General features: G+C 34.1%; 3 protein-coding genes across 5 annotated transcripts; 1 reads left to right on the top strand and 2 right to left on the bottom strand.

Annotated features, from left to right (window-relative positions):
- The first annotated feature begins 2,206 nt into the window (after nucleotides 1-2,206).
- Nucleotides 2,207-12,492, top strand: LOC106326995 (myosin-17). Of its 2 annotated transcripts, XM_013764983.1 has the most exons (39): nucleotides 2,207-2,573; nucleotides 3,377-3,505; nucleotides 3,614-3,757; nucleotides 3,834-3,979; nucleotides 4,065-4,221; nucleotides 4,326-4,384; nucleotides 4,817-4,976; nucleotides 5,072-5,221; nucleotides 5,287-5,423; nucleotides 5,523-5,669; nucleotides 5,848-5,949; nucleotides 6,021-6,078; nucleotides 6,165-6,266; nucleotides 6,366-6,403; nucleotides 6,512-6,638; nucleotides 6,716-6,886; nucleotides 7,057-7,188; nucleotides 7,308-7,417; nucleotides 7,505-7,565; nucleotides 7,655-7,832; nucleotides 8,025-8,230; nucleotides 8,305-8,424; nucleotides 8,523-8,621; nucleotides 8,696-8,917; nucleotides 8,995-9,134; nucleotides 9,324-9,441; nucleotides 9,527-9,577; nucleotides 9,684-9,755; nucleotides 9,892-10,062; nucleotides 10,184-10,339; nucleotides 10,431-10,637; nucleotides 10,746-10,883; nucleotides 10,977-11,047; nucleotides 11,128-11,227; nucleotides 11,318-11,374; nucleotides 11,459-11,515; nucleotides 11,601-11,681; nucleotides 11,761-11,843; nucleotides 11,919-12,492. In XM_013764983.1, exons 1-39 carry the CDS (start codon nucleotides 2,571-2,573, stop codon nucleotides 12,052-12,054), a joined length of 4,596 nt encoding a protein of 1,531 aa, XP_013620437.1. In that variant the 5' UTR covers nucleotides 2,207-2,570; the 3' UTR covers nucleotides 12,055-12,492. The 2 variants fall into 2 exon arrangements, with proteins under 2 accessions (XP_013620437.1, XP_013620438.1); XM_013764984.1 differs by lacking the exons at nucleotides 2,207-2,573; nucleotides 3,377-3,505 and having other exon boundaries at nucleotides 3,844-3,979.
- A 125-nt stretch (nucleotides 12,493-12,617) lies between these two features.
- Nucleotides 12,618-14,236, bottom strand: LOC106326248 (MOB kinase activator-like 1A). 2 transcript variants are annotated; one of them, XM_013764271.1, is made up of 7 exons: nucleotides 14,062-14,236; nucleotides 13,672-13,732; nucleotides 13,477-13,585; nucleotides 13,285-13,375; nucleotides 13,048-13,181; nucleotides 12,799-12,959; nucleotides 12,618-12,696 (listed from the first exon to the last, which is right to left on the bottom strand). In XM_013764271.1, exons 1-7 carry the CDS (start codon nucleotides 14,085-14,087, stop codon nucleotides 12,625-12,627), a joined length of 654 nt encoding a protein of 217 aa, XP_013619725.1. In that variant the 5' UTR covers nucleotides 14,088-14,236; the 3' UTR covers nucleotides 12,618-12,624. The 2 variants fall into 2 exon arrangements, with proteins under 2 accessions (XP_013619725.1, XP_013619726.1); XM_013764272.1 differs by having other exon boundaries at nucleotides 13,477-13,576.
- A 7,385-nt stretch (nucleotides 14,237-21,621) lies between these two features.
- On the bottom strand, nucleotides 21,622-24,041 carry LOC106325403 (monogalactosyldiacylglycerol synthase 2, chloroplastic). The gene is made up of 6 exons (XM_013763458.1): nucleotides 23,577-24,041; nucleotides 22,864-23,198; nucleotides 22,414-22,780; nucleotides 22,286-22,348; nucleotides 22,125-22,199; nucleotides 21,622-22,048 (listed from the first exon to the last, which is right to left on the bottom strand). The coding sequence occupies exons 1-6, from the start codon at nucleotides 23,895-23,897 to the stop codon at nucleotides 21,788-21,790; spliced, it is 1,422 nt and encodes a 473-aa protein (XP_013618912.1). The 5' UTR covers nucleotides 23,898-24,041; the 3' UTR covers nucleotides 21,622-21,787.
- Between the last annotated feature and the right edge of the window lie 3,604 nt (nucleotides 24,042-27,645).

Genomic DNA, 27,645 nt, shown 5'->3' with positions numbered 1-27,645 from the left:
AAAAAAAATTGATATATAGAAGAGCGAAAAAGCAAGACTTTATTGTTTTGAACTTGTCTAAATGTAACTTAAATTTTGGATGTTCGATGTTTGTTGTTTAAAACGTCTTGGTTTAGACTATTAGAATATTAGGTATTAATGTGTAAAACGGAAATATTTGGATAATTGAGTTTTTAAGGTGTTATTAAAAAAACTATTTTTTTTTAGAAAATAAGTGTTTTCAATTATTCATCTTAATATGGTTTTTCCATCAAGATGTTAGTATAGAAGCATAATGATGTTTTCTATAGAAATGAAAAGTTTTCTATCAACTTGAGAAATAAAGAGTTTTTATGTCTAATTTGACAACACATATGTATAATTTGACAACACTATTGCTTGTGTTGTTGCAGGATTGGACTACTAGAATACTAGGTATTATTGTGTGCTAAAAACAAAAATTTGAACTTAGTATTATTACTAAGAAAACAAAAAAAAATTGGATTTGTCTAAAGCGTGTCAAAAAATTTCAACAAAAAAATATATCTAAAACGTGTTAAAAAAAGAAATAATACATATCTGAAAATTTACACTTATTAGTACACAAGGTAGTAGTAATATTTTCTTCTTCATAGTAATACTTTTGCAAAATACAACATTTTTTAGTAATACAATATCAAAAAATCAAATTTATTAGTAATACCAATGCATTTAGACAGTTTTAGATTGTATATAACACATTTCTAGAAAAAAAGTTTCAAAAAATATGTATTTTCTGTTATTCATCTCATTATGACATTCTCATCAAGACATTAGTATGAAAATATAAGGATGTTTTCTATGGAAATATAAGGATGTTTTCTATGGAAATGAAATTTTTTTTATCAACTTGAGAAATTAAGAGTATCTTATGTCTAATTTGACAAATAAACACATATATGGACATATTATCACGTAATATATGATATACATCTTCTAAAAATAAACAATAAGACGAAAATTAAGGTTCGTATAAACATGCATAATACATAGTAATTTAAGGTATTTTAAGGTAGCTCAAAGTAGTTCACAATAGTACATAGTAGTTCATATTAGTAGTACTAGTAATTCCAGCAATTCTTAGAAATTTTCATTCTCATCGATTTAATCCTTTTTAACCGACCACGAGGATGTTATTCCCACCATTGAATGTATTATTTTGGTTAAAAAGAGTGCAAATAAGCATTAATATACAAAATAGTCCTTAAACATCATTTTCGTATTTGTTTTATACCAATACACCTAAACTTTAGTTTTTCATTAATTTAGGTGTTTTCAAATGACCAAGAACATGTTACACAATCTAAATTATTGTTTGACACCATTTTAAGAAAATATACATACTCTTCTTTAAATTTTATTTACATATTTCTTTAAAAATCCCACTATTCTTAAAATTTTAGTTTACAAAATAATTTATATAAGTATTTTATTTTATTTATTTTTGAATTACTTCTTGGTTAAAGTATTATTGAAATACATTTTAATTAAATTTGTATTTTTGAAATATTATTGTAATAATTTATATAAATATTCCTGAAATTATTTGTTGATTAAAATATGAAATATATTATTTTAAATTTGATAATTTTTCTATAAAAGAGATAAAAATTTAGTTTAAACAAAAATAATTTATATAAGTATGTTATTAAATTTTATTTTTGTAATTAATTGTTGATTAAAATATAATTGAAATACATATTTTAATAATTTTTTGTTTTTTGAAATATCTTTATATAATGAACTTTTTATAAATATTTTATAAAATTATTTTTAAAATTAATTGTTGACTAAAATATCATTGAAAATAAATATTTTATTAAATTTTTATTTTTGAATTGTTTTAAAATAATTTATATAACTTTTTTTGAAATTAATAGCTGATTAAAATATAATCTTAGTTGCTCTCATTGATAACTAAACCGGACCGAACCAAAACGAACACCACTAATTTTTATTTTGTTGCAAATGTGAAAACTTTTTATTTTTCACCGGAACAGTAAATAAACTATATTCCTCGTTGTCTGCTTCTTACAACATAATTATTCTTCGGGTGGCTGACCACGAATGTCCAACTCGATCCAGCACCGTCCCTGAGTCTCACTGGACCCCACTTGACCAATCTCCATTCTCACAGGCACCCAAATAAACATATTATTTTCTTCTTTCAAAAAAGTGCTTTAAGAGAGAGAGAGAGAGAGAGAAAAACATTGCTTTGCTTGCTCGAAGGAGAGAGAGAGAAAAAGCCATAGACGTCTGCCTGCTAGAAGCCCAAGTCATCAGCTTTCTTCTTCTTATTCGTCAACATAGAGAGAGAGAGAGAGAGAAAACATTCCGATTCAACTTTAGAAAGATTTGGTTATCCCTGTGACGACTCTTCTAGTCAAATCCGATCTCCTCGTTTCCCCGTGGCGGCTCCCAATTAAACTCTTTTAGAGACCACCAACCTTATAATCTCATCACCGATCTGAGTCAGGCGCTTTGCAAACTCGGCCTGTATTGGATGAGCTAGTGGCAAAGATAGGATCTTTATTGCAGGAGGAAGAGTAGCCATGGTAATCTAATCCTGGCTTCGATTGCTCCTTTTGTTTAATGCTTTATCGGATTTGATAAAGTGAACTGATTGATTCTTTATCAGAGCAACAAAAGAATCATTTTGTATGAGATTTGCGTTTACCGTCTATCATTTCCTATATAGCCTATACTCAGTGGCTTTCATAAAGTTATCAATGTTTTTAAACTTCTATTATTAGTTGCTCTCAAGCTGCCTAGAATAGCATGTAGTATGTCGTCATGTAAGCTCTTCTATGTTATAATATTATATGATCAGGAAACTTCTTTAGGTTCGACCATTTTTTTCCGAATAAATACACTTCTTGAAGATATAGTTTTTGCAGATTATAAAAGTTAATTGCTTGATTAGATTCGTTAGAAGGTCACCCAGTTTCACATTCCACTTCCTGTTCTTTGGACGGTGGGATTAAACTATAAGATCTAGTATCACTTTGCTGTTCTTGTAGTTTGAAATCTGTTAACTTTGTCGGTTCATCAATCTAAATTTGTCATAGAATGCTTTCTTCAGTGGCTCTTGTGTTTACAAATATATATGTTTCTTTGCTTGATAACATTTCTGCTTGTTTTATACCACTAATTCTTTTATTCAAAGGGATCATTGTATTATTAACATTACAAATTCTTTTAGGCCTCACTGATCTCTACACAAATCTTGTAAAGCTTTCTTTCAAGTGTTATATGGTTTAAAGTATAATTTCCCTCAATTCAGATCAGAACAACAGCTTCTGTGAAGTTATTAATATCCATGTATGTACCTCACACTTCCAATCTTCATATCCTGTAGGTTGCCCCAGTCAATATTATAGTCGGCTCTCATGTTTGGATTGAAGATCCAGGGTTGGCATGGATTGATGGAGAAGTTGTCAAAATCAATGGCGAAGAAGTTCATGCACAGACCTCAAACGGGAAGACCGTAAGTTGTCTAATCCTCCTTCCATGTTTTGACATCTCTGTTCCATAGTTATATTACAATCATTGAAACCAGATACTGTATTAACCAATCAATGAATTTTAATGTCAGGTTGTGGCCAAAATCGCAAACGTATTTCCAAAGGATATGGAGGCGCTCCCTGGGGGTGTTGATGACATGACAAAGCTCTCATATCTACATGAACCAGGTGTTTTGAATAACTTGGCCATGAGATATGAGCTTAATGAAATCTATGTAAGTTGTTATGCATTTTCTGCGCTGACTACTAATGTAATCATTTTAAAGTATTTCCACTAAATTGCGTTTGCAGACTTATACAGGAAACATCTTGATTGCTGTAAATCCGTTTCAAAGGTTACCACATCTCTATGATACTCATATGATGGAGCAGTATAAAGGAGCAGGTTTTGGTGAATTAAGTCCCCATGTGTTTGCAATCGCAGAAGTTGCTTACAGGTAACTAGGATTAACCAATGATTTCACTAGCCGGAATTCTCTAAATCACTCTTTACTCATGCTCGTGTATTGCTTCTCTGGGTAGGGCGATGATCAATGAGGGCAAGAGCAACTCAATTCTGGTTAGTGGGGAAAGTGGTGCTGGTAAAACTGAGACCACAAAGATGCTTATGCGCTACCTTGCTTACCTTGGTGGTCGATCCGGGGTTGAAGGAAGGACAGTGGAACAGCAAGTTCTGGAGGTGCGGCATCACAAATCTATCCTAGCTACTGTGTTGATATATCTACAGGAGTGGCTTGTAATGCTAGCTTGGTTAACTATTTTGGTTTTGTTGGTGGTGTACAGTCAAATCCAGTTCTTGAAGCATTTGGGAACGCCAAAACTCTCAGGAATAACAACTCCAGGTATGCTTATGTTCACTGAGAGATTTTCCCTATGGATCTTCTCTTTAAATTCTTTTTTTTTTCTTTTTTGTCGGCTGCCCATGTAAGCTAGATCAAGTGGTGGCAGACCAGCCGATTCTCTATTTAAATTCTTTTATAAGTTGCATAGTCAAACTTGTTCGTGGCGGCCCATAGCTTCTTCAGTCACTACTTGTTAGAAATTTGTATTGTAACTATAAAATCTCAGTGATCAGTTGCACAGATGGCTCATGTAATAAGTTGAATCATATAAACCATATTACTTTTCAGGCTTTCTTCATCTGTGAAGTGAAGGATTATTCTTCTTTACTACATCATAGATTATTGTGTTATAGAGTTACTCTAATGACCTTTTCAGAAAAAACTTCAAAGTAGATAACCTCACTGCAACTTTGTCTTTATATCAAAATGCAGTCGATTTGGAAAGTTTGTGGAGCTTCAGTTTGACAGAAGTGGGAGAATATCTGGAGCAGCTGTCCGAACATATTTGTTGGAAAGGTCTCGAGTGTGTCAAATATCAGATCCAGAAAGAAATTACCACTGCTTTTACCTTTTATGTGCTGCCCCACCTGAGGTACAATGCTAACACTAAACCTTACTGTGAAGCGTTCTGCTTTATACCTCATGAATAAGTAACTGGAGGATTTCATTTTTTTTCCCATTCTGTAGGAAAGAGAAAAGTTTAAGTTGGGAGATCCAAAGTCATTCCACTACCTAAACCAATCGAAGTGCTATAAACTGGATGGAGTGGATGACACGGAGGAGTATCTTGCTACTCGCCGAGCTATGGATATTGTTGGCATCAGTGAAGAGGAACAGGTCAGTCTTCCTCTTTAGAGTTGACTTCTCTGGTAGAGCATTGTACTGATGATAATTTCTATCAGGATGCAATCTTTAGAGTTGTTGCTGCAATCCTGCATCTAGGTAATGTCGAATTCGCAAAGGGAAAAGAGATTGACTCCTCAGTTTTGAAGGATGACAAATCAAGATTTCATCTGGATGCGACTGCTGAACTTCTTAGGTATGTACTATGTGCTGCTTACTTGTTTAATCTTGATTTTTCTTTTTTTTTTCTTTTCTTTTTTACATCTTTGATCCTGGACTCACTTCTTTAAAAAAGGTGTGATGCAAAGAGTTTGGAAGATGCATTGATTAAACGTGCAATGGTTACACCAGAAGAGATTATTACAAAAACTCTTGATCCTGATTCAGCCACTGGTAGCAGGGATGCATTGGCAAAAACTATTTATTCACGCTTGTTTGATTGGTATGCAAAGAAACATCCTCTCTTTAAATTTGATGGATGTGATTAATTATTTTTTCCTTGTTTTTGCTAAGTTCACTCTTCTATATAGGACATGTTTCACTTGTTGTGTCAGTATATGTAATTTAAAGCTGACAACTTAAAATTTATACCTTCTTAGAATTCATATTCTGTTTTTCAGGCTTGTTGATAAAATTAACAATTCTATTGGGCAAGATCCAAACTCTAAGACAATAATTGGTGTTCTTGATATCTATGGGTTCGAAAGCTTCAAGACCAACAGGTACATTTTGCAGCTTGCAGAATTATTTATTTCAAGGCTGTATTGGGTGTTTGATGTAATTTTTTTCCCAGCTTTGAGCAGTTTTGTATCAATTTTACCAATGAAAAGCTGCAACAACATTTCAACCAGGTCTGTTCTTAACTTTACACATTAGCTTTCCGAATATCTTTTTCTCTTCATTAGTTTTGACGTAGCACTAATTACTTTTTTCACAGCACGTCTTCAAAATGGAACAAGAAGATTATACCAAAGAAGAGATCAACTGGAGTTACATAGAATTTGTTGATAACAAGGATGTGTTGGAACTCATTGAGAAGGTCTTGGATTTAATTCTAATCTTAACGATTTTTTTGTGATAATTTACAACTAAGTCATCCTTCTTGACACGTTTGTGTGTATGTGACTTGCTCGTACAGAAACCTGGAGGAGTCATTGCACTTCTAGATGAAGCATGGTAGGTTGCTAGACTCTTTAGAAGAATCTGTTTCAGCTTGTGCTTTATGGACTAAAACACCTTCTACGGCTCGGATGAATGCGCTTCTTATGTTCCATTCTTTTGCAGTATGTTTCCGAAGTCGACACATGAAACATTTGCTCAGAAGCTGTATCAAACGTTCAAAAACAGTAAGCGGTTTACGAAACCAAAGCTATCTCGGACCAGCTTTGCAATATCGCATTATGCTGGAGAGGTAATACATCTTTAACATGCGTATAACAAGTTTAGATATTATTCCCTATTAACACACTCTCTTTCCTACTGAAACAGGTAACTTATCAGGCTGACTTGTTCCTTGACAAGAACAAAGATTACGTGGTGGCAGAACATCAGGATCTTTTGATCGCTTCCAGTTGTACTTTCGTTGCTGGTTTATTTCCTCGCCTAGCAGAAGAAACATCAAGCAAAACCAAATTTTCTTCCATCGGGTCACGCTTTAAGGTATGGTGATTGATATCATGAATGGTTTGTGTAAAGTAGATACAGACATCAGTACTTGTTTCACCCATGTTGGAGATGAGTGTTGGTTACAGACATTATGTAGTGGCGACTCTAACTCAAAGTATTAGAGATTTTTAAATTGTTTTTAACAAGAATATCTCAAATTCCAGCTTCAACTTCAGTCGTTGATGGAGACACTCAGTTCAACTGAACCTCATTACATCAGATGTGTGAAGCCAAATAATGTACTAAAGCCTGCCATTTTCGAGAATCTGAACGTAATTCAACAATTACGTTGTGGTGTAAGTACAGTCAGAACCTTCCATAATATACTTTTCTGTTCGTGAGTATCAACAACTGAGGTACTTCAACTTTTACGTTTTTGGTTACTAACACACAAATTTGTCTTAATTTTGCTAAGGGTGTCCTGGAAGCTATTAGAATCAGTTGTGCTGGTTATCCAACAAAGCGGACGTTTTATGACTTTCTCAATCGTTTTGGTGTTCTTGCTCCGGATGTTCTGGAGGGAAAGTAAGTTTTGCAGCTGATATAATCTTTATCGTTGAAACATGCCTTGTATCTTTCCTATGTATCTAATGATTCCTACTTTCTGTGCAGTTATGACGACAAAGTTGCGTGCAGAATGCTTCTGGATAAGATAGGCTTAAAGGGCTATGAAGTAAGTCATTGGTAATTGCATTATGTAATGGTTCCTTTATGGTGGTTTAGGAGCTTTGACTAATTTATCCAACATGCTGCCACTTGCAGTTAGGGAAAACAAAAGTATTCCTTAGAGCTGGGCAGATGGCTGAGTTGGATGCAAGAAGAGCCGAGGTTCTAGGAAATGCCGCTAGGAGAATTCAAAGGCAAAGCCGTACTTTTATCGCTCGTAAAGAGTTCCGTGCTCTACGTGGAGCTGCTATCGTATTGCAGTCCAATGTCCGAGGTATCTTCTTCCCTAGTTCTCTTGCCTCTCTGTGTAGCCATGACATTAGTGGCTTATTGTGGTCCGTTTTGTTTTTGTATTCTGTAGTAAAATGTGAAATATAGTTAGTGTCCATGTGTTTTTTTTTTTTTGCGGATTGTACTACTTTGGAGGATTAGTGGTTTCTGAAACTCTTTTTTTATTGAATGTAAGGCAAATTGGCATGCAACCTTTATGAGGAAATGCGACGACAAGCAGCAGCGGTGAAGATTCAGAAGAGTTTCAGAAGACACATTGCCAGAGAATCTTATTTAAGAATAAGACATTCAGCAATAGCAGTTCAAACAGCACTAAGGGGAATGGTTGCTCGCAATGAGTTCAGGTTCAGAAAGCAAATGAAGGCTGCTACTATTATTCAGGTCACTAATAAGAAAACTCTTTGGGTTATTCCTCTTGCATCATCAATCTGACGGTTTCTCCTTTTTAATTTTAGGCTCGTCTTCGTAGTCACTTGGCACATTCTTACTACAAGAAACTCCAGAAAGCTGCCCTTTCGACACAATGTGGCTGGAGGAGCAGGGTTGCACGAAAAGAATTAAGGACACTCAAAATGGTTCACTCTCTATTTTCTTTTTGTATTGAAACATATCTTAAGTTTTTCACATATTCATGAAGCGATCAGATTCTTATCTTTAAACTTAATTAAACTAGGCTGCACGAGACACAGGAGCCCTTAGAGAGGCCAAGGACAAACTTGAAAAGCGTGTTGAAGAGTTAACATGGCGTTTACAGCTAGAAAAGCGACAGAGAGTAAGTTCATTTCATACACGGGCATGATAACATCCTTCAGTTATACTTGTTATTGATAATTCCTGTTCATATAGACTGAGCTGGAAGAAGCAAAAGCCCAAGAATCTGCAAAACAACAGGAGGCTCTGCAAGCAATGCGGTTGCAAGTTGAAGAAGCAAACGCTGCTGTGATCAGGGAACGAGAGGCAGCAAGGAAAGCTATTGAAGAAGCACCTCCAGTCATTAAGGAAACTCCGGTGTTGGTTGAGGATACTGAAAAAATCAATTCATTAACATCAGAGGTGGAGGCTCTAAAGGTCTGTGTCTTAAGCTTATTATATCATCCTTCATATGTTCATTACTGAAGTTTAAATTTTTTTTTTTTTTGTTACAGGCTTCGCTTGAGTCTGAACGACAAGCTGCAGAAAACTTGAGAAAAGCTTTCTCAGAGGCAGAGGCTAGAAACTCGGAGCTGGCCACAGAGCTTGAAAATGCTACTAGAAAAGCAGATCAGCTGAATGAATCGGTTCAAAGGTTCGTAAAAATATATTGATGAAGGATAAACAACGAGAGAGTACATATTCTAATTGCTTAAATTTGTTGAACTTGTCAATATACATTTGACAATTTCGTTTTTTCTTTACAAGTGTTGATGCTAATAAGTTATAACTGTGTTTCTTCTGTTCTGGACTAATACATATTGAGTTTACTTCTTGCTTTCAGACTAGAAGAGAAGCTTTCCAATTCAGAGTCAGAGATTCAAGTTCTTCGTCAACAGGCACTTGCTATATCTCCAACCAGCAGAACTATGCCCACGCGATCGAAAACCATGTTTTTACCGGTGCCAACAACTTATGAATTATTTTTTCTTCTTTACATATTAATAGAAGAAGGCCCATTTGTTCATGTAATATTTTCTTCTCCAGAGAACGCCAGAAAATGGAAGCCATCTTAATGGAGCAACAAAGACTACGCCGGTAAGAGGAAATGGTTTTTTTCTTTCTGATTTTATTTTCTCCATGCAAAAGGACACCATCATACTTTCTTGTTTCTTTAATTGCTTATGGTCTATGAATGTCACAGGACATGGCTCTTGCTGTACGAGAACCAGAGTCTGAGGAGAAACCACAGAAATATCTGAATGAAAAGCAGCAGGTAACTACTCTGCATGTATCACATACAATGATATTCTTGTGCTAATTGTAACGGTGAGACTGCATTTTTATGCAGTATGCACTCTGATTTTCTCTTAATATATATGTTATAAACTTATAATGGTTGCCTTATTCAGGAAAACCAAGAACTACTAGTCAAGTGTATCTCACAAAACCTTGGATATGCTGGGGGCAAGCCTGTTGCTGCATGTGTCATATACAAATGTCTTCTTCACTGGAGATCGTTTGAAGTCGAAAGAACTAGCGTCTTTGACCGTATCATTCAAACTATAGCTTCAGCCATTGAAGTAAGTCAATTCTTTTTTTTTTCCGTCTTTCGTCGGAAGCATTTTATGACACTATTTCAACATGTTCTGTTGATTATTTTTGTGATTATAAAAGTATGGTAAATGTTGTCTTCCATTACAGGTACCAGATAATAACGAGGTTTTGGCGTATTGGTTATCTAACTCAGCCACGCTATTACTGCTTCTGCAACGCACACTCAAAGCAACTGGAGCAGCTAGTTTAACACCACAGAGACGAAGAACAACATCAGCATCTCTATTTGGAAGGATGTCACAAGTAAGAAGCTGAAGATCTATTTGTTTTTTTCGAATTTTCTTTTAACTGCAGCCTTAATTCATATTGTGTGCCTTGTTAACATTCTAAATAGGGAATAAGGACATCTCCTCAAAGCGCTGGACTCTCTTTTCTGAATAGACAAGGACTCACCAAGCTTGACGACTTGAGGCAAGTTGAAGCAAAGTACCCAGCATTACTTTTCAAGCAGCAGCTCACTGCATACCTCGAGAAGATATATGGAATGATCAGAGATAATCTCAAGAAAGAGATCTCTCCTCTTCTTGGGTTGTGTATACAGGTAAATAATGTAGTTTTTTGTTGTGGAAAGTTGACATGCTGATCCTTTTTAGCTTAACTTTGATCAGATAATTGATTTAAGTGTTAAGTGCATGTTTACATGATACAGGCGCCAAGGACATCAAGGGCAAGTTTGGTGAAAGGGAGAGCACAAGCAAACGCTGTTGCTCAACAAGCTCTGATTGCACATTGGCAAAGTATTAGGAAAAGCCTAAACAGTTACTTGAATCTAATGAAAGCGAACAATGTGAGTCTGAACTTCCATAAGAAACTAACAAAAGAAAAAACTTAATATATTTTTTGGGGAATGTTGTTTATATTCTGTGTATACATGATACAGGCTCCACCTTTCGTAGTCCGCAAAGTATTCACACAAATATTCTCCTTCATCAATGTTCAGCTCTTCAACAGGCATCTCTCCTTTCATTTTCTCTCAAACCAGATTATTCTTGATTGACAAAAAAAGATTTCTTTGTAATGCAATTGTGCAGTCTTCTTCTACGTCGTGAATGTTGCTCATTCAGCAACGGCGAGTACGTTAAAGCAGGCTTGGCTGAATTAGAGCAGTGGTGTGGAGAGGCTACTGATGAAGTAAGCCGTTGCTTCATCACGCTTTGCCTCCTAATTAAAACATTTCACACCTTTTGTTGTTTTGATTTAATTGTTTCATCTTTATTACAGTATGCTGGCTCTGCTTGGGATGAGTTGAGGCATATCAGGCAGGCAGTTGGTTTCCTGGTATGATTTTAAACGATGCTTTGCCACTTCTTTTATGCTTCATTACATTGTTTGCTTATGTGAACTTTTGCTTACTCTGTTCAGGTCATTCATCAAAAGCCAAAAAAGACCTTGGACGAAGTAACAAGAGACCTCTGTCCGGTATTACTCTCTCTTCTATTCTATGAAATCCATTTTACTTTCTTTCCCTCATGAGCTTAACATTGAAGTTGCTGTTCTTGTTCAGGTGCTAAGTATACAGCAGCTATACAGAATCAGCACAATGTATTGGGATGACAAATATGGCACTCATAGCGTTTCTTCAGATGTATGTTTCACTTGTAAATTAACTAAGCTTTATTTTGTCTAGACATTGTTAGTAACTGTGTTCATTCCAAAAACCATAGGTTATTGCAAACATGAGGGTTATGATGACAGAGGACTCGAACAATGCCGTAAGCAGCTCTTTCCTTTTGGACGATGACTCGAGGTAAAGCTGAAATTAGTTTGTGTAGGTAGACCTTCCCATTTCTAAACTAACTCAATAAATCAATCAAAAACGCAGCATTCCATTCACGGTGGAAGATATATCGAAGTCAATGCAACAAGTGGATGTTAATGACATTGAACCTCCTCAACTGATCCGTGAAAACTCAGGTTTCGGATTCTTACTCACACGTAAAGAAGGCAGTGCGTCTTAAGTGCCCTCGGGGAAGTTTGGTATGCTCCACAACCAAATACGATTGTTTTTGCTGCATATACATAAATAAATCGTGTGAGCCATTGCATTTCTATGGGCGTTTTGTGTATATCATCTTCCTTTTTTTTCTCTTTACATTCTTCTTGTTGATTTGGAGCTCAGTCTCTGGCCTTTGTATTTGTGGAAAGGCCGAGTTTATTTTATTCTTTGCATCCCTGTAGTTATGGCAACTCACAGGGGTTATTTGTTTTGTCATAGAAAGGCTTAGGTGTGTGTTGATGCTGTCTTGTCCACAGAGGGGAAGAGAGCATCTTTGTTTTAGTCAATCATGTATTTGTTTGTTTGTTTGGGTGTCTTTATAATCCTTGCTGGAAATTGTAATGAAGGAACTAGACTTTGTTTTCAACATTTTCATATATATGTTGATAGAATTTATTGATTGAGAATTTGAAGTTGACAAAAAAAAAAGAGAGAATTTGAAAACATAACAAGATAGTTTAATGTTACATCAACTCATTTTGTAAAACATGAAACCATCAACTTCTTTTGGATAGAGATATCTCAACATTTTCTATGGGTTCAGAATCTTATCCACGAGGTCTTTAAGTGGAGCCAAGTTTGCTTCATCGATCAACTGGTACTCCTGCATGTTGCAAAAAAAGAAACGGCCCATTATAGTTAATACAACTATTGGAAGAACATTCCCAAAAAAATGAACATGTTGCAGAGAAATTCATCAACTTACAGATGTGAAGAGAACAAAATGCTTGAAACAAGTGTTGAGATGAGCTTCTTCCTCGAAACCAACAACCTTCTTGAAGTGACAGTGATAGATGTGTGCATAAACACGAAACATCCTCTTCAAAATCGGCTTCACGAAATCCTTAAAGTTTGGTGGGAATGGCACTCCTGAAGAAGAATGAAAAAAATAAACCGAGTGTTAAAAACTAGAAACAACAAAGTGAAAGACGTTTAACACTAGCTTCACGCCTACCAGGTTGTTGCGGAAAGATGGCTTCGTTATCGATCTGAGTTTCAATCCAGTTCATGAGATACTCAACGTATTCAGGAGCAGAAACCGTTATTGGCTCCTTTACAGCAACTCCATCTGCCCATCTATACTCATATCTGCACCCAAGAAGAAGAAAAAAGAAGAAAATGACCAATTTTTTTATGTTTTAACTCAGATATGGACTGATGAATGAGAGTCAAGAACGAAGGAGTGAATTACAATCCAGCATTCATGATTGGGCAAGTGTCGGGGGTGCAGAACTCTTGGAGAGTAGCGTACAAAAGGTTCACGTGGTTGTAGAAATCTATGGCTGAAAGACAAACCAAACATACAAAGAAAACTTAAGAAGATATAAATCAAGTAGGGATAGAGACACTAATTGATATTAGTGGTTATAATGACTGTCTTAACTGTTAATGGCCAACCACTCGTTAATGTCTTCACCAGGAGGTAGTTTCACGGCTTCTCTGAGGTTACCAGTTCCAAGAGTGGTTGTGATGAGATTTTCAAGCTGAGAACCCTACATTTTGTTCAGAATATTAAAAAAATTGTACGTAATAGTAACATAGCCATAACTTAAACCACATGATATACCAATGCACTGACCTTGCTCCCAGATGGATGTGTCTTCCTCTTCTTTGGTCGAAATGTCGTCCCCTGATTTGCACTGTAAGAAAGAATATAAGATTCATCATGTTAGAACCTAGAAAGCCATGTTGGAGGTTATGCTTCAATCTCAATCAACTGTTTGGAAGTATTAACAATAATCTAGTTTATGGATTTATAACCATATATTTCTAATCAAATGGAATGGGTTGTTCACACTAGTTTGAAGGTAAACACAACAGTAGAGGAGTATCAGGCTTTGTATTTGTCCTAACAAGAAACTTTACAAACTGTAATTACACTTGACACACAAACCACTTGCAAACAAGTTTTCACTAATACAAAATCAAAGAGAATATAAAAGAAGGATATATAAATTGTAGAACATACCTACTAGGTAATCCCATTAAATTCATGGCTCTAAAGAGAGAGTGTGTTTTGAAGAATTAATCCGAAAGCTAGGTTAACTTAAAAGCCGATGAAACAATGGATTCAGAATATCCGAACGAGACGAAATATCTGTTCAAACACACATAACTCTGGAGTTTTGTTTTCGAGTCGCTTGCAGTAGTACCAATTATTTTTAATGCATTGTCGCCACACTTAACACACACATATATATATATATTTTTTTTTTTTTTCAACACATTTACACAGCATATCATGACCAGAAAAATAATATGAATATTTCCAACAGTGGAATTTTACACAATACAAAAATAAATAAATCTACCAACTCACATCATGTAGATTTATTTATTTGGAAAGAAAAGTGTCATAAACAAAATAAAATATCTTTCTTTTTCACGCGATACAAGTATTTTATTTTTTTTCACTCACACGCCAGCTGTAATACTGTAATTGGTATATAAAGAATGTAATCTTTAACAATCACATATAGAAAACCAGGAAATTAATAGAAAGCAAGAAAATGAGTTAGTATATTGTTATTTTCAAAGGAAACTTTTTATATGATAATCATTAGTCACCTAAATATTTAGAAGTAGAAGGAATATTAAGATTGTGCACCAAAATATTATTCTTGGAAAATTTTGTTTCCTGAATTTTGTTTTTGAGTCTAGAAATGCTAAACCTATTAACTTATTTTATTTTTTTATTAAATCAGTCTCTTATTTAATATTTTAATAAATAATAATAAATTTTAAATCAATTATATATAAATGCAAAAGGCGAATTATGCTGAATATTGGAGAAAAAACTTACAAGATTTCGGCATGACGCAATGAGTACCGTCAGAAATGAATCTCATAGGGCTGCTTAGGGTCAGACGAGAATCCTCATAAGATAGGTAGTATTGTCGGGCTTTAGTATCGTCTACGTAACGTTTCTCATAGTTTGTAATAGCATAATTAACCAGAGTTAAAAAATTAATTATATATAAATGCATTTCAGTGGAAATATATGTATTTGTATTTTGGTTGAAGTGTCTATATTAATGGTACTAGGGGTTGGCCCGCCCGCCCTACGGACGGGTGAATTTACATTAAAATTATGTTATATTAAAAAATATTTTACTTTTATATGACATTTGAAAAGTTACTTTAAATTGAATATAAAAAATATAATTGGGTCAAATATGTATATATGTTACTATCTTTTCCTTGCTCAACTCATTTTTTTAATTTTTTTTATAGTTTTGCAATTAACAGAGATATTACATTTTTTTTATATTTTATAGTTTCTTTTTTTTTAACATCTTAATTTTATTAATATCAAACGAGGTTTAACAAAGTATCAGAATCGAAACATACAACCAATACATTTTTAAGCTGAACATGATAATAAATAAGTAATAACACGATGCTTCCTAACTCATTTGCAGGATAGACTATGTTACATCGTTGCCTATTCCATACACTCCCGCTGCAGGAGATAACATGCTTTGTTGTAATCTCTATCCAAAACCTGAGACACCCCTCGTATTGACTTTGATAATCATCTGACTCCATCTTTTTCCACTTCATGTCTTCACATACACGCTTCCCTTTTTCTCCTCTTATCCAATGAAAATGAAAACCAACTCTCTGGAATAGTGAACTTGCAATCGTCCACATCCAACGATTAATTGCATATACCATCCCTAATCGTCTCCACGGCCATGGTGGTTTAGGATTCATTTTTTTGTTCCAAAGAACTAGCAATCCTTTTGAAAAAATTGCAGAAAGTGACAAACCATCGTGCCAAACCAGCCACGGAAATACGCCAACAACGCAGAATTCCAGAATTCTGTTTGTTTGTAGATGATACTCAACAATTAAGGAGATAATGCACTCACCGGTAAGGGAGAATTTGAATTCATCAAAGGTCTGACCCCAACCCCATATTCTCACAGTGAACCCGTAAGCAAACGGAAATTCGTTTATCCATGACGAATTTATCATAGACTGGTAGCCGGAACAGGAGAGACAGCGTGACGAGAATACATGTTGCTTGATTAGATAACAAGTCGATGATGATGATTTCGATGAAACCATACTTATTGACACAAGAAACTAACACACAGAATTGAAAAATAACAAAAGAAAGAGTACGAACCGACGCCGGAGCCGGCGTCGGCCGGGTAAACTGATAGAAAGAAGGTTTTGTTGATCGCCTTAAACATCGCAAGGGTTGTTGAGAGAGAAGAAGCAACATTATACTATTTTATTTTCAGTATTCATTTCACACAATTTTAAATGGAAATACATTTATTTTTTTGCATTTGGATGAGAATTGGTGGCATTATGTTGGCCCCTTCTCATGACGGTTATGCTTCTCCTGGCTTTTTGATTTGGTTGTAAAGCTTGTCAGGTGGTTCTTCATTGTTGGTTGTTTGTCCTCGATTCGTCTGACTGTCTCTTTGTAATCCTCCTGTGGTTTTTTATGGGGTTGGGCGTTATCTTTTTCTTCAATCTTGAATTTTTTAATTCTTGAATATAGGTTTCGACTTGATCCTTTTCTTTGAATGCCAGTGTCTAGGTTTTAGTCCCCCTGTCTTTGGGATCTAGTTTCTAGGGATATCTTTGTTTTCTGCCAACATATGCATTCTAACTTGTCTTTAACCTGCTTGGTAGTTTCACCGAATGAAATATATATCAATTTGGGAAAAGAAAAAAAAGCTATGAGATTTTTTATGAATGTATTGTATTTATGAGCAGTCCATGTGCGTAAGGGTTTATCTTATTATTATTTTTTTTGATAAAAATACTTGCCGGCAACTGTTCTTTGGTGGACGCATTGTTACGTAGAGATGAAATTCATATCATTTGCTGTTTAGTGCGTTACAATGAATTTTGTGTGTGAATTTTTGACACTTTGATAGTGTCAGCCACTTTTATGTTTTCTTTCTAGTAATATGGCTATTTAAAATTCATGTGAATAAGTAAACAATGTATTAAGTAGTGAGTGACTTATAAACTCAATCAATAAGCTCTATAACTGTTTCATTATCTTCTTCCCAACTATGGTGTCATGCTTACAGAGAATACATAACAGTTAGTATATAGCAATTACTCTATTTCAAAATTTTACATGAAATAAAATCTTACATTGTGGATAAAATTCAAAAAAAAAATAGAAATTTTATTTAGCTTTCATGCATTTTTTGCTATTTGAATTTTATACAACATAAAATAAATTAAATGATAATAGAAACTAAAACAAATTCAAATAAAATAAAACTAAAATAGCTGAAAATTTAGAAGATTTTTTTTTATAATTACATTTAGTGTTTCATTTTATTTAAATTGAAGAAATTAAAATATAAAATATTAAAATAAAAGGATAAACTAAAATTTTATTTTATAATAAATAATACTGTTTTAAAAGATAATTTATGCGCATGGCACATAAAAACGTTACACGTTTTTTTTCTGTTGGCTGCTCTTTTGCTCGAATATTTAAGTTTTGTTTGTAAGTTGTCGGCTAAACTGCTAATACATGTTCCATCTTATTGTTCTTTCAAGGTAGTGCTAACTTTATTTTGTAGGGCATTTATTAGTAGTGCTTGTAACATCATAACATGTATTCTGTTTGTTAATGTTGTATTGAATTTGAGCGAACTAATATTCACTATAGATTCCAAAGTGAAGATATCATAATGCATTAATCCACTTTTGTATAGTTTTTTAATCTTTGTAAATTTTATAAAAGCTAGAAAGAAACTCATGCAAATCTGTTTTCGAATCTTTGTTTCGCATTTCGGATTGTAACGACAATGCTTGTCGCTAATAATCAAACTCTCAAGGTCACTTGCTAGTTGCTACACACACATGTTCTCTCTTCTCCTCCTACAATTCCCATGAGCACCAGGAGTGAAAAAATGGCAGACCGACATTACATCTCTGCTAATCCATCATTTTACATCTGAAGCTGGACATTTTGAGCTTTCTCATAATGAAAATAGTCCAGAGAAGCAGCCGTAGACCACAAATGAAGATCCATCGGACACAAAGCTTTGTTTATGACATCTGGAACTGACCATCATTTTGTGTCTCTAGAGAATATTTTTAAAAGACTCATCTTGTTAGCCTAAAGAAACCAGACACATGTAAAAACGATTAGTTAAAAGTAAAATTCAATTATATAATTGACCTTCTAACAAACCAAAGCACAATCAACTTGAGTTTATATGATAATAAAAAAGACAATGAAATCAGACGTGTACCAAAGAGTCAGACTTTAGCATGAAGGCGACTCTTCGTTCCTCAAAGGAGTACTCAACAACTTCAAGCTTTTCTGGATGCAATCTTGCATTTGTTAATTTGGTCCAGTTTGCATCGGGACAAATATTGTTCCTGGTGTATATGGGATCGGAATCTTTGCTCCAACATTCTCTTCGGTGTCTTCATCATCATCATCATCATCATCATCATCATCATCATCATCAGTATCATCTCTTATTCCAAACTTCTTATATTGTAGATGTTCTTGACCGGAGTTGCAAATGAAGACATCTCATATATGGCATTGCTTTTAGGGTTTTTAAGAAGTTGCTGTGGTGTTGCTATGTTGGTCTTTGATGCAACCACAGTGGTCGGAATGGGCGAGAATGGTCTGCAAACTAATGGAGATTGTAGGTGTTCACATGGGTTCATCGACTATTTCTTTGGGAGAAGTCCAGCAACATCAAGCCCTCTTCTTCCTGCAGGAAAATAAAAGATTTCGTTCATCAATGAAAGTAAGAGAATTAACTCATCACTATGGTGATATGTTAGTTTCTGTTTATTGTAAGACTTAAAATTACCAGTTGATAAAGCTCCATCGATCTGACGCTGATCTGCTTTCTTGTTAGTTTAGGAGTCTGGTGCATTCCTCTGCTCCCAAGGAGAGTTGACATTCCATGAGCCTTTTTACCACCAAGGGGTTTTGATGGGCTCGGTTTTGACCTGTAAAGCGCCTCTCGTTCTGCTATGAGCTGTCCTTGGAGATTCTTCTGATCTTTTAACATGCAGAAACCAGCAGCATCACATAGAGTTATATTAAGAATATTATAATGGCAAAAATTACTGATGGAAATAAGATAAGTACAAACTTGTTGGCATCGGTGTCTTCCTCTCTTTCCTGCCTGAGCATAGAAAGTACACACAGAAAAAGAGGATTACAAATGGTCAGTGATGGTATCGGGAACACACACACACACACTATCATAGAGAAATTCAGTTCCCTTCACTTTCATCTAACGTAAAATCATTCTTATCAGTCATTAGGAGCATCTGTCACGAGATGAGTACTTGTAAATTATCCACACCAGTTCGGCGTACATGGTCAGAACATTTCCAGCAATAGGTGTTAAATTTAGAACAGAACAACCGTATGTGAATCCATAAGATTATAATATTACACAACAGCCAAAAGAAAAATTAATCTTTTATATGTTAGAGAAATTGACCAGATCAATAAAATCGGACCTCACCTTCTCATCCGGAGCGAAAACTTCAGAGACTTGGGAATGGGAAAATCGGGAGCAGTGATGAATATATAGGGTTTGCAACTGAGGGAAGCGTGACAGTTTCATACTTTTAGATTGATGTAGTAATGAATGGGACAAAGGCGCTACAGAGGAAAATTGAGATCAATGATAATGACAGGGAATTGCAGATGAGAGGAAGGAAGATGAAGGCGAAGGGTTTACTCGGCGTTGGAAGCTTCTTTGGGCTACGGGATGAGCCAAACAGAATTCTGAGCTAAAAGAACTAGAAGGGCCCAAATCGAAATCGATATTAAAATGACGTGGCAACATGAATAAATATGATTGGTTGATTTTTTAAAGTTCTTCTCCTTTGAAGTTACATGAAGAAATCATGGTGACCACTGACCTGAATTTAAGATAATGTTTGGGGTTATAATGAATGATAAAATTATATGTAATTAGTGAATTTTACCTATTATATTCTCTCTTTCAAAAAATCTGAAAACTAGTCTTCGTAAAATTAATTTACTAATATATTCTGAAAGATTAATAATAACTTGTATCTAACCAAATTTCAACTAACCGAAAATAGTACAAACCGGCTCTAAGAAGAAAAGTTAGTAAAAACTATTTCATTTTATGTGAGATGAAAATACATTTGCAGCATGTGCAAATTTCAACATCATTGCACGATTGGAAACTTGAACCATCTAACTCAACGAACATAAGCAGAAGCTTATCCTACTGGAAGCGTAGAATGCTACGTTACATGAAGACTGGAAGAGAATGCTTCTAGCATGCACGTTGGTGTGATCTGTAGAAGCCGGAAACCGAATTGAAAAAGCTGTAATAAATAAAACGATATTAAGGAAAGAAATGATTGTCAAACTCAGATAGAAACCGAGAAGAAAACCGTTTTGAGAAACGGACATGGAGTCGAGATACAATCTTTTTCCTTAACTCTGAATATTCGCTCCGTTAGTGAGACGGAACTATACGAATATTGAGTCCCAGGATACAACCATGGCAGACGATGACGCTTCACTCGTGAATGTCCTATCGAACTAATATTTATACGAAACACTCTCTAGACTTACGCTGAGGAATTTGCTGGTTTGTGTTGTGTAAAAAACGTAATCAGAAATGAAGGAGGAGGGTCGATATTTAAAGAGAAGGAAAAGACCCACTTCCCGCAACAGCTGCTGCACGTGGACGAGAATCTCGCGGAGATCGAGGGAAGTTGAATTGCAAAACTTATTCTCGAAGATTCTCTCTTATCTCGTTTAAAAATCTCGAAAGAATAAACTGCATAATGTTTTTATTTTCTAAACAAACTACTTGTCGTTTTTAACAAAATGTATGTTGTTGTTTTTGAGAATTAAATGGACAAAACATTGAGTTTAACTTGGTTTAAAAAGAATCTTATTAGGCCGGAGGCCAAGACCCACGCCAACGCCGAACGGCCGAACGGCAGCGGTGCATGCGTGGAGGTTATCCTCTCTCTCTCTCTGAGCCATTTACACACTCATAACAGAAGAGCATATATATATTGCTCTTTCTTCTTGTTTCTCCCCATGTAAAATTCTTGTTTCTCCCCGATGTAAGATGTTTCACATTTTGCTTCACTGAAGTCAATAGACTTTTGTTTCCATGATGCCCATTTCTTTTCACACATACAATTTTATTAAAGTTTATTAGCTTGAGAAAATTGATTCAACATGTATCAGTGATGGACCTAACTCATATCCAAAAGCTAGCTCATGAGTGGAAGATTGCCCCATACACATATATATTGCCCAAAGACCTCATGTTTACACAATGTGGGAACAATGTGGGACAACATCTAACAACATGATCAAGATCCTCAATATTTTTTAGTATTGATGTTCGATTTGTGACCAGTCACAGTGTGTTGTTCATTTTGCTATTGTTCGATCGATCGTTATCTCATACCGCTAAAAAATTTAGCGATTTAAAATTAAATTTTTTTGGGATCGACTAGTCACAGTGATATGTAAACAAACGTTGACAAATGATCTCAGAGTGTGATTCATTTTATTTATCATGACTACTTCATTTTGTTATAAAATAGTACATTCATCATAATCAGCAAACAAATTATTATTATGACAAAAATGAAAGTAAAAAAAAAAAAAACATACAAGGAACTAAATAGAGCGACATGTTAACATAAGACATAAGACATCAAACTAAACTGGCAAAGGAAGAGGTAAGAGTGTAAGCAACATTAGCAAGAGGACCTCGTTGCTCCGAGAGCTCATCAATGTCTTTGACAATGTCAAACACTGCCTCAGGCTGAGCTAGCTTACCTGCATTGCCTGAAGTTTGTTCCAGCTCATCTGTTTTTGTGCTGAACCATTCACCAACAATTCTCGCTGTCTCTTTGGGACTTCTCGTGAACACTCCTGCACCATTCTCCACGACATACGGCACATTCCCTTTCTCCTGTTTCGTTTCAAGATATGAGAAACTATACATAATAACACGAGTTGGTTACCATTGTAAATTAATCTCAACCAACCTGTCCAGGAATGTAATCGTTGAGGATGATAGGAAGTGATCGTATAAGCGATTCAGCGATTGTTCCCGGTCCAGCCTACAAGTAATATGAATCCTTTACTCAGTTAGGACACTGAGCTCATGAACATTTTGGTGAATATGAGATTGTTTTTTGCCTCTTACTTTTGTGATGATGCAGTCACAAGCTCCCATCCATTTCTCCATTTGAGTCTCAAATCCTCGAACCTGTAATGTTGAAATCTATGAGACTTTAAAATATTCCTAAGCGGTTTCTTGTTTATCACGTATACCTTAACAGGAATCTTCCATTCAGTGGCTTCTAACGCAGATGCTAGTTTCTTGTTACGTCCACAGATAACAACTATTTGTCCAATGGGCTTCTTATTCTCTTTGTCATACAAAGACTCCTCAAGAGCCTTTGCGGTTTCTTTCACAGGACCCATACCTTCCCCTCCTCCCATCAGTAGAACCGCTCGAAGACCTTGATCCATCTCAAGCTCCTTTCTTAGATCATCCTTCACCAGAACCGCTCTTGCAAAAGACGGCCTCACAGGCAAACCAAACACACGGACTTGAGACTCATCAAGCCCATCAAACAACGCCCTTTTCGCCACTTCTTGAGACGGGCAATAGCACCGGTTCACCCCTGGATGAAACCTAAACCATACAGGATAAAATATCAAACCAGCAGCCAGCATCTCTCAGAGAATATAATAAACCGGCCTAATTATTATATATACCATGTAGGATGACAAGTGTTGAGATCAGTAATGACAGTGACAAAGAGCACTCTCTTTTGCAGCTCTTGCCATTTGAGAACCCACAAGGGAATGTGTTGCATCAGAGGATGAACACTGATGATAATCTCTGGCTTGTACTCCATCAAACCCGCCTCGACTTCCTTTGCGTAATACGCTGCAATGGCTGCTAGATAGCAAGAGTGAACCCATTTGGGAGATGTGGTGTGGAATGCAACTTTCCATAGCTGAACATGCTTCACCATGAACTTATACGAACTCTCCATATCGTTCAATGGCCAGCCTGTGTATTCCTTCCACACATCCTTCACAATGATCTGTCAAAAAACCCCACCGAAATGATATATCAATTTGTATATGCAAACATGGGCTGGTCCTAAGATTTAGAGAGCATGAAACAGTTATGGACTATGGAGTAAATGATTAATACATATATTTGTATTTTAAAAAAATTAGGCCACCAAATTATTGAAATACTTCTTGAACCGTCGACAGCCTCCAAAATCTCCGGGCCGGCCATAATGATCAATAGATATATTTGTCTTAATCAGTTAGAGGCATAATGATCGATACATATTAGTTACTTAAATTTTGGGGGATGAGACAAATGTTTCATCTGGCTATACTCAAGACCGGCTTGTTTTAAAACCATTGAAGTCTAAAATCAAAAGCCAGTAAAGAGACTTTTTCTTTACCTTGTATTTGTCTCCATATTGGATCTTGAAAGCATCACGAATGGCTTCAGCAGAGGCACGGTGTCCACCTCCAGTGTCGCTCATGAGGATCAAGATGTTCTTGGTCCTCTCCGCACCGAGCTGGACGAGCTCCATTGCGGACTCATCCTCGTCGCTGTAACAAATATCATCCTCGCTGTCATCGTAGGAATGCTTGTGAACGTGGTGATGGGTATGCCGCTGAGTCTTTTCACCGTCTGCCACGGAAAGGGTAGACTTGGAGCTTCCGTAGATTCGTTCCAGCACTTTCTCTGCTATGGACATAACCGTTGTCGTCGTCATTTACGAGATAAGTCTCTGAGCTCTTTAGGAGAAACAAAATAGAAACTTTCTTGGAGTTGTCTCCTTCTCACGGCGGTTCAGCACCGGAGAAAGGGAGATTTAGGAGGAGGGAGAGAGACAGAGAGAAAGATAGAACTATTGATGTGTAGGAGAGAAAGCTGGAATAAAAACAGAGGAGTGGTTGGTGAATGGTGACATCTTATAACCGTCGAATCATTGTCTTTTTTTGGCATGTGCGATTTGAAAGATTCGAATATCCAAGCTGGAATTAAGCTAGTATTTTTATTCAAGTAAGAAAATAAAAATTACTGTATATTACAAATCAAGTAACGAAAGAAACGGTATAATTCTGTTTTAGTTTGTGAAGTAAGGAAAGTATACGATCTTGGTGCGGGCATAATCATTTAACTGATAGTTATTATAATATATTTCTTATGATTTAAACATGACAATAATTTATTCTTTATATTCTTAATCATTTTAGTTTTCTTTGATTTTTATCTCGGTGTACGTCTTTTTAGTACAAAGGAAAGCTATAAAACTATGAAACCATGAGAGCAAAATTATATATCAAATATTACACAACAAAATAAGAATGTGAACTTCTTTTTTGGACAACGAAGAATGTGAAATTTTGGTCTCACTTAATCTACTTTGTATTTTTGAACCAGAAAAATGTATTAAATTACCAAAAAACATTGAAACACACAAATCCAAGTAAAAATAAAATAAATAAAAAGTAAATAAAAAAGAAAGTTCGATAATAATTTAGAAGAAAACTTAAAAAAAAAAATTGAGATAATGATAATATTTCATTGGTTTACTTGATAAATATATACATTGAGTTATCGAAATATTTCATAAGTTTACATTTAATAAAAAAAAAAGATAATGATAGTTTTATTATTATTATAGTTAATTATATAATGATAAATCTAATTATTCATTAAAAATATATCTACGTTAGCTGTTTTAGAAATTAAACCATTAAACACATGTTCATAACACATAAGCAACTCTCTAAACTTAATATCAAAGAATAAGTTTTCTTATAAATTAAACAGTAATAAAACATGTAAGTGAAATAACTGCCATTAAATAATTTAGAATAACTAATTCATAATTCCAAATTGCATGTAACAAAACTGATTTGCTTCCTAGTCTTTTAAACTTAACGAAAGAAAGAAAAACATAAAACTCCAACAACAGAAAATAAATATCGAAAGTACATAAATATAGATGTCAAGAACTCAAAAAATGATCTAAAGCTAAAGAGAGAACTAAGCTTTGATGTTGTTCATATAGTCGTTAATGCAAACAACTCCACCAAAAATATATTGTTTGATCTGCACAAAATGATTGAACCACTGAAAAAAAAACATTCACGTCATAATGAAAGTGATATCACGAAGATAACGCAAGCAATTGAAACAACCAGAAAACACTATACCTAGAGGATGAAAAAAACTATAATGATACAACTTGGAATGAATGAGAAAAATGAAACTATAAAAATAAAAACATCTTACCTCACATGAAAAAAAGAATTGGTCTTCGCTTGTGAAAGTTAAAACAATTATAATTTTAGTTCCAATTAGAAATTTCGAGATAGTTATATTATTTAAATGAATAAATTAATGATTTAAGCTAAGAACTAATAAGAAACTTGTGAAAGTTAAAATAATTATAATTCCAATTAGAAAGTTTGAATAAGTATACTATTTAAATTAATAAATTAATTAAAAAATTCAAAATATTTATATTATTTAAATTAATAAATTAAATATTTAAGCTAAAAACTAATAATAATATGACAAATAAGCAAAATTAGCTATAATCATGGAGAATGTGACAATTCAGCAAAATCACTTCATAAATAAAAATTAGCTATAATCATGGAAAATGTGACAAATCAGCAAAATTACTTCATAAAAATAATAGTATATATAGATAGTATGACAAATAAGCAAAAATAGCTATAATCATGGAGAATGTGACAAATCAGCAAAATCACTTCGTAAATAATAGTATAGATTTGCTCGTTAAAATAACCAGGCTCGTCGCTAAGGGTGTGCTGATGGAGCAATTGCACAGGGTCCAAAAAAAAATTAAGCAATTTTAGATCTAATTTAGGTTTTTTTTTAAACAATCTAGGGCCCTTTTTCGGACAATTGTTTTGTTATTCATATAGAATATGCACAAGACCCATAAAGACAATGAGACGGGCCTGAAAATAACAAGTCTATCCTATCAATAAGGTAATGCATATTATTTACAAATGATGTTTATTTTCATATTGGATTTAACACTATGTTTTTGTTTTACATATTGATATGTGCTGGATTAATCTCTATTCAATTTAATTTTTTCCATATTTTTATTTTTTATTTTATTTTGGATAATTCAAATTCAAATGATATCAAACAAGTAATGAAAGGAGGATATAAGCCTTAGATAGAGTGTCCACGTAGGCGAAAATAATCGGCCAAAGAGAAACTATATTTTTGTCTTGTCACCTCCTCTATTTGTTTTTACAAAATGATCATTTAACTTTTTACTTAAACAATTATAACCAAAAAATATTTTTTTTTTGTGAAATATATTATTTATATAAATATAATTATATATTTTATTTACATAATAGTTTGTAAAGAAATATTTAGTGTAAATAATATCATAATTTTATAAAAAACTAAAATAAATTGGGTTGGTTTTCAACTTTCACAAATAAAAAGTATTATTTGTAAACTTAGAAAAGAATATATCAAGAATATTTTTTTTCAGGAGATATATCAAGAATATATTTTTTCAGGAGAGAAAATATAAAAATACATCGGAGACAAATCCATCTCTATTATGAAATTCCTCTATTCTAGAGAAAAAAATAGAAGAATACATTGGAGATGGTCTAAGGCATAGCCGACGTAAATGATCGACGTTGAGATTTTAGCTTTTCTGATTCTTACTATTCTAATGTTTCAATATAATTTGAATATTCCCTTTGCTTTATAATATAATGGTTTAAAAGTATTTTTTGTTTCACTATATAAATTGTTTTTATATTTCAATGTACCTTTATACTTATTGGATATTGTACGGCCAATTAAATTATGTAAATTACTATATAATTGATTAAATTTATATATTAAATGACAGTTTTCTAAAGTAATAATTTTTAAATATTACAGATTTTAATTAAAACAGGAGGATATAAGCCTCAGATAGAGTGTCCACGTAGGCGAAAATAATCGGCCAATGAGAAACTATATTTTTGCCATGTCACCTCCTCTATTTGTTTTTACAAAATGATCCTTTAACTTTTTAGTTAACCAATTATAACCGAAAAATATTTTTTTAGTGAAATATATTATTTATATAAATATAATTATATTTTTTATTTACATAATAGTTACAAAGAAATATTTAGTGTAAATAATATCATAATTTTATGAAATACTAAAATAAATTGGGCTGGTTCACAAATAAAAAAAATATTATTTGTAAACTTAGAAAAGAATATATCAAGAATCTTCTTTTTTAGGAGAGAAAATAGAAAAATACATCGGAGATAATTCCATCTCTATTATGAAATTCTTCTATTTTAGAGAAAAAAATAGAGGAATACATTGGAGATGGTCTAGGGCATGGTCGACGTAAATGATCGACGTTGAGATTTCAGCTTTTCTGATTCTTACTATTCTAATGTTTAAAAGTATTTTTTGTTTCACTATATAATTTTTTTTATATA

Source organism: Brassica oleracea, chromosome C2, assembly GCF_000695525.1.
Source record: "Brassica oleracea var. oleracea cultivar TO1000 chromosome C2, BOL, whole genome shotgun sequence".
Classification (NCBI taxonomy): domain Eukaryota; kingdom Viridiplantae; phylum Streptophyta; class Magnoliopsida; order Brassicales; family Brassicaceae; genus Brassica; species Brassica oleracea.
The sequence above is the reverse complement of the archived record's forward strand: the minus strand, read 5'-3'. Positions and strand labels throughout refer to the sequence as shown.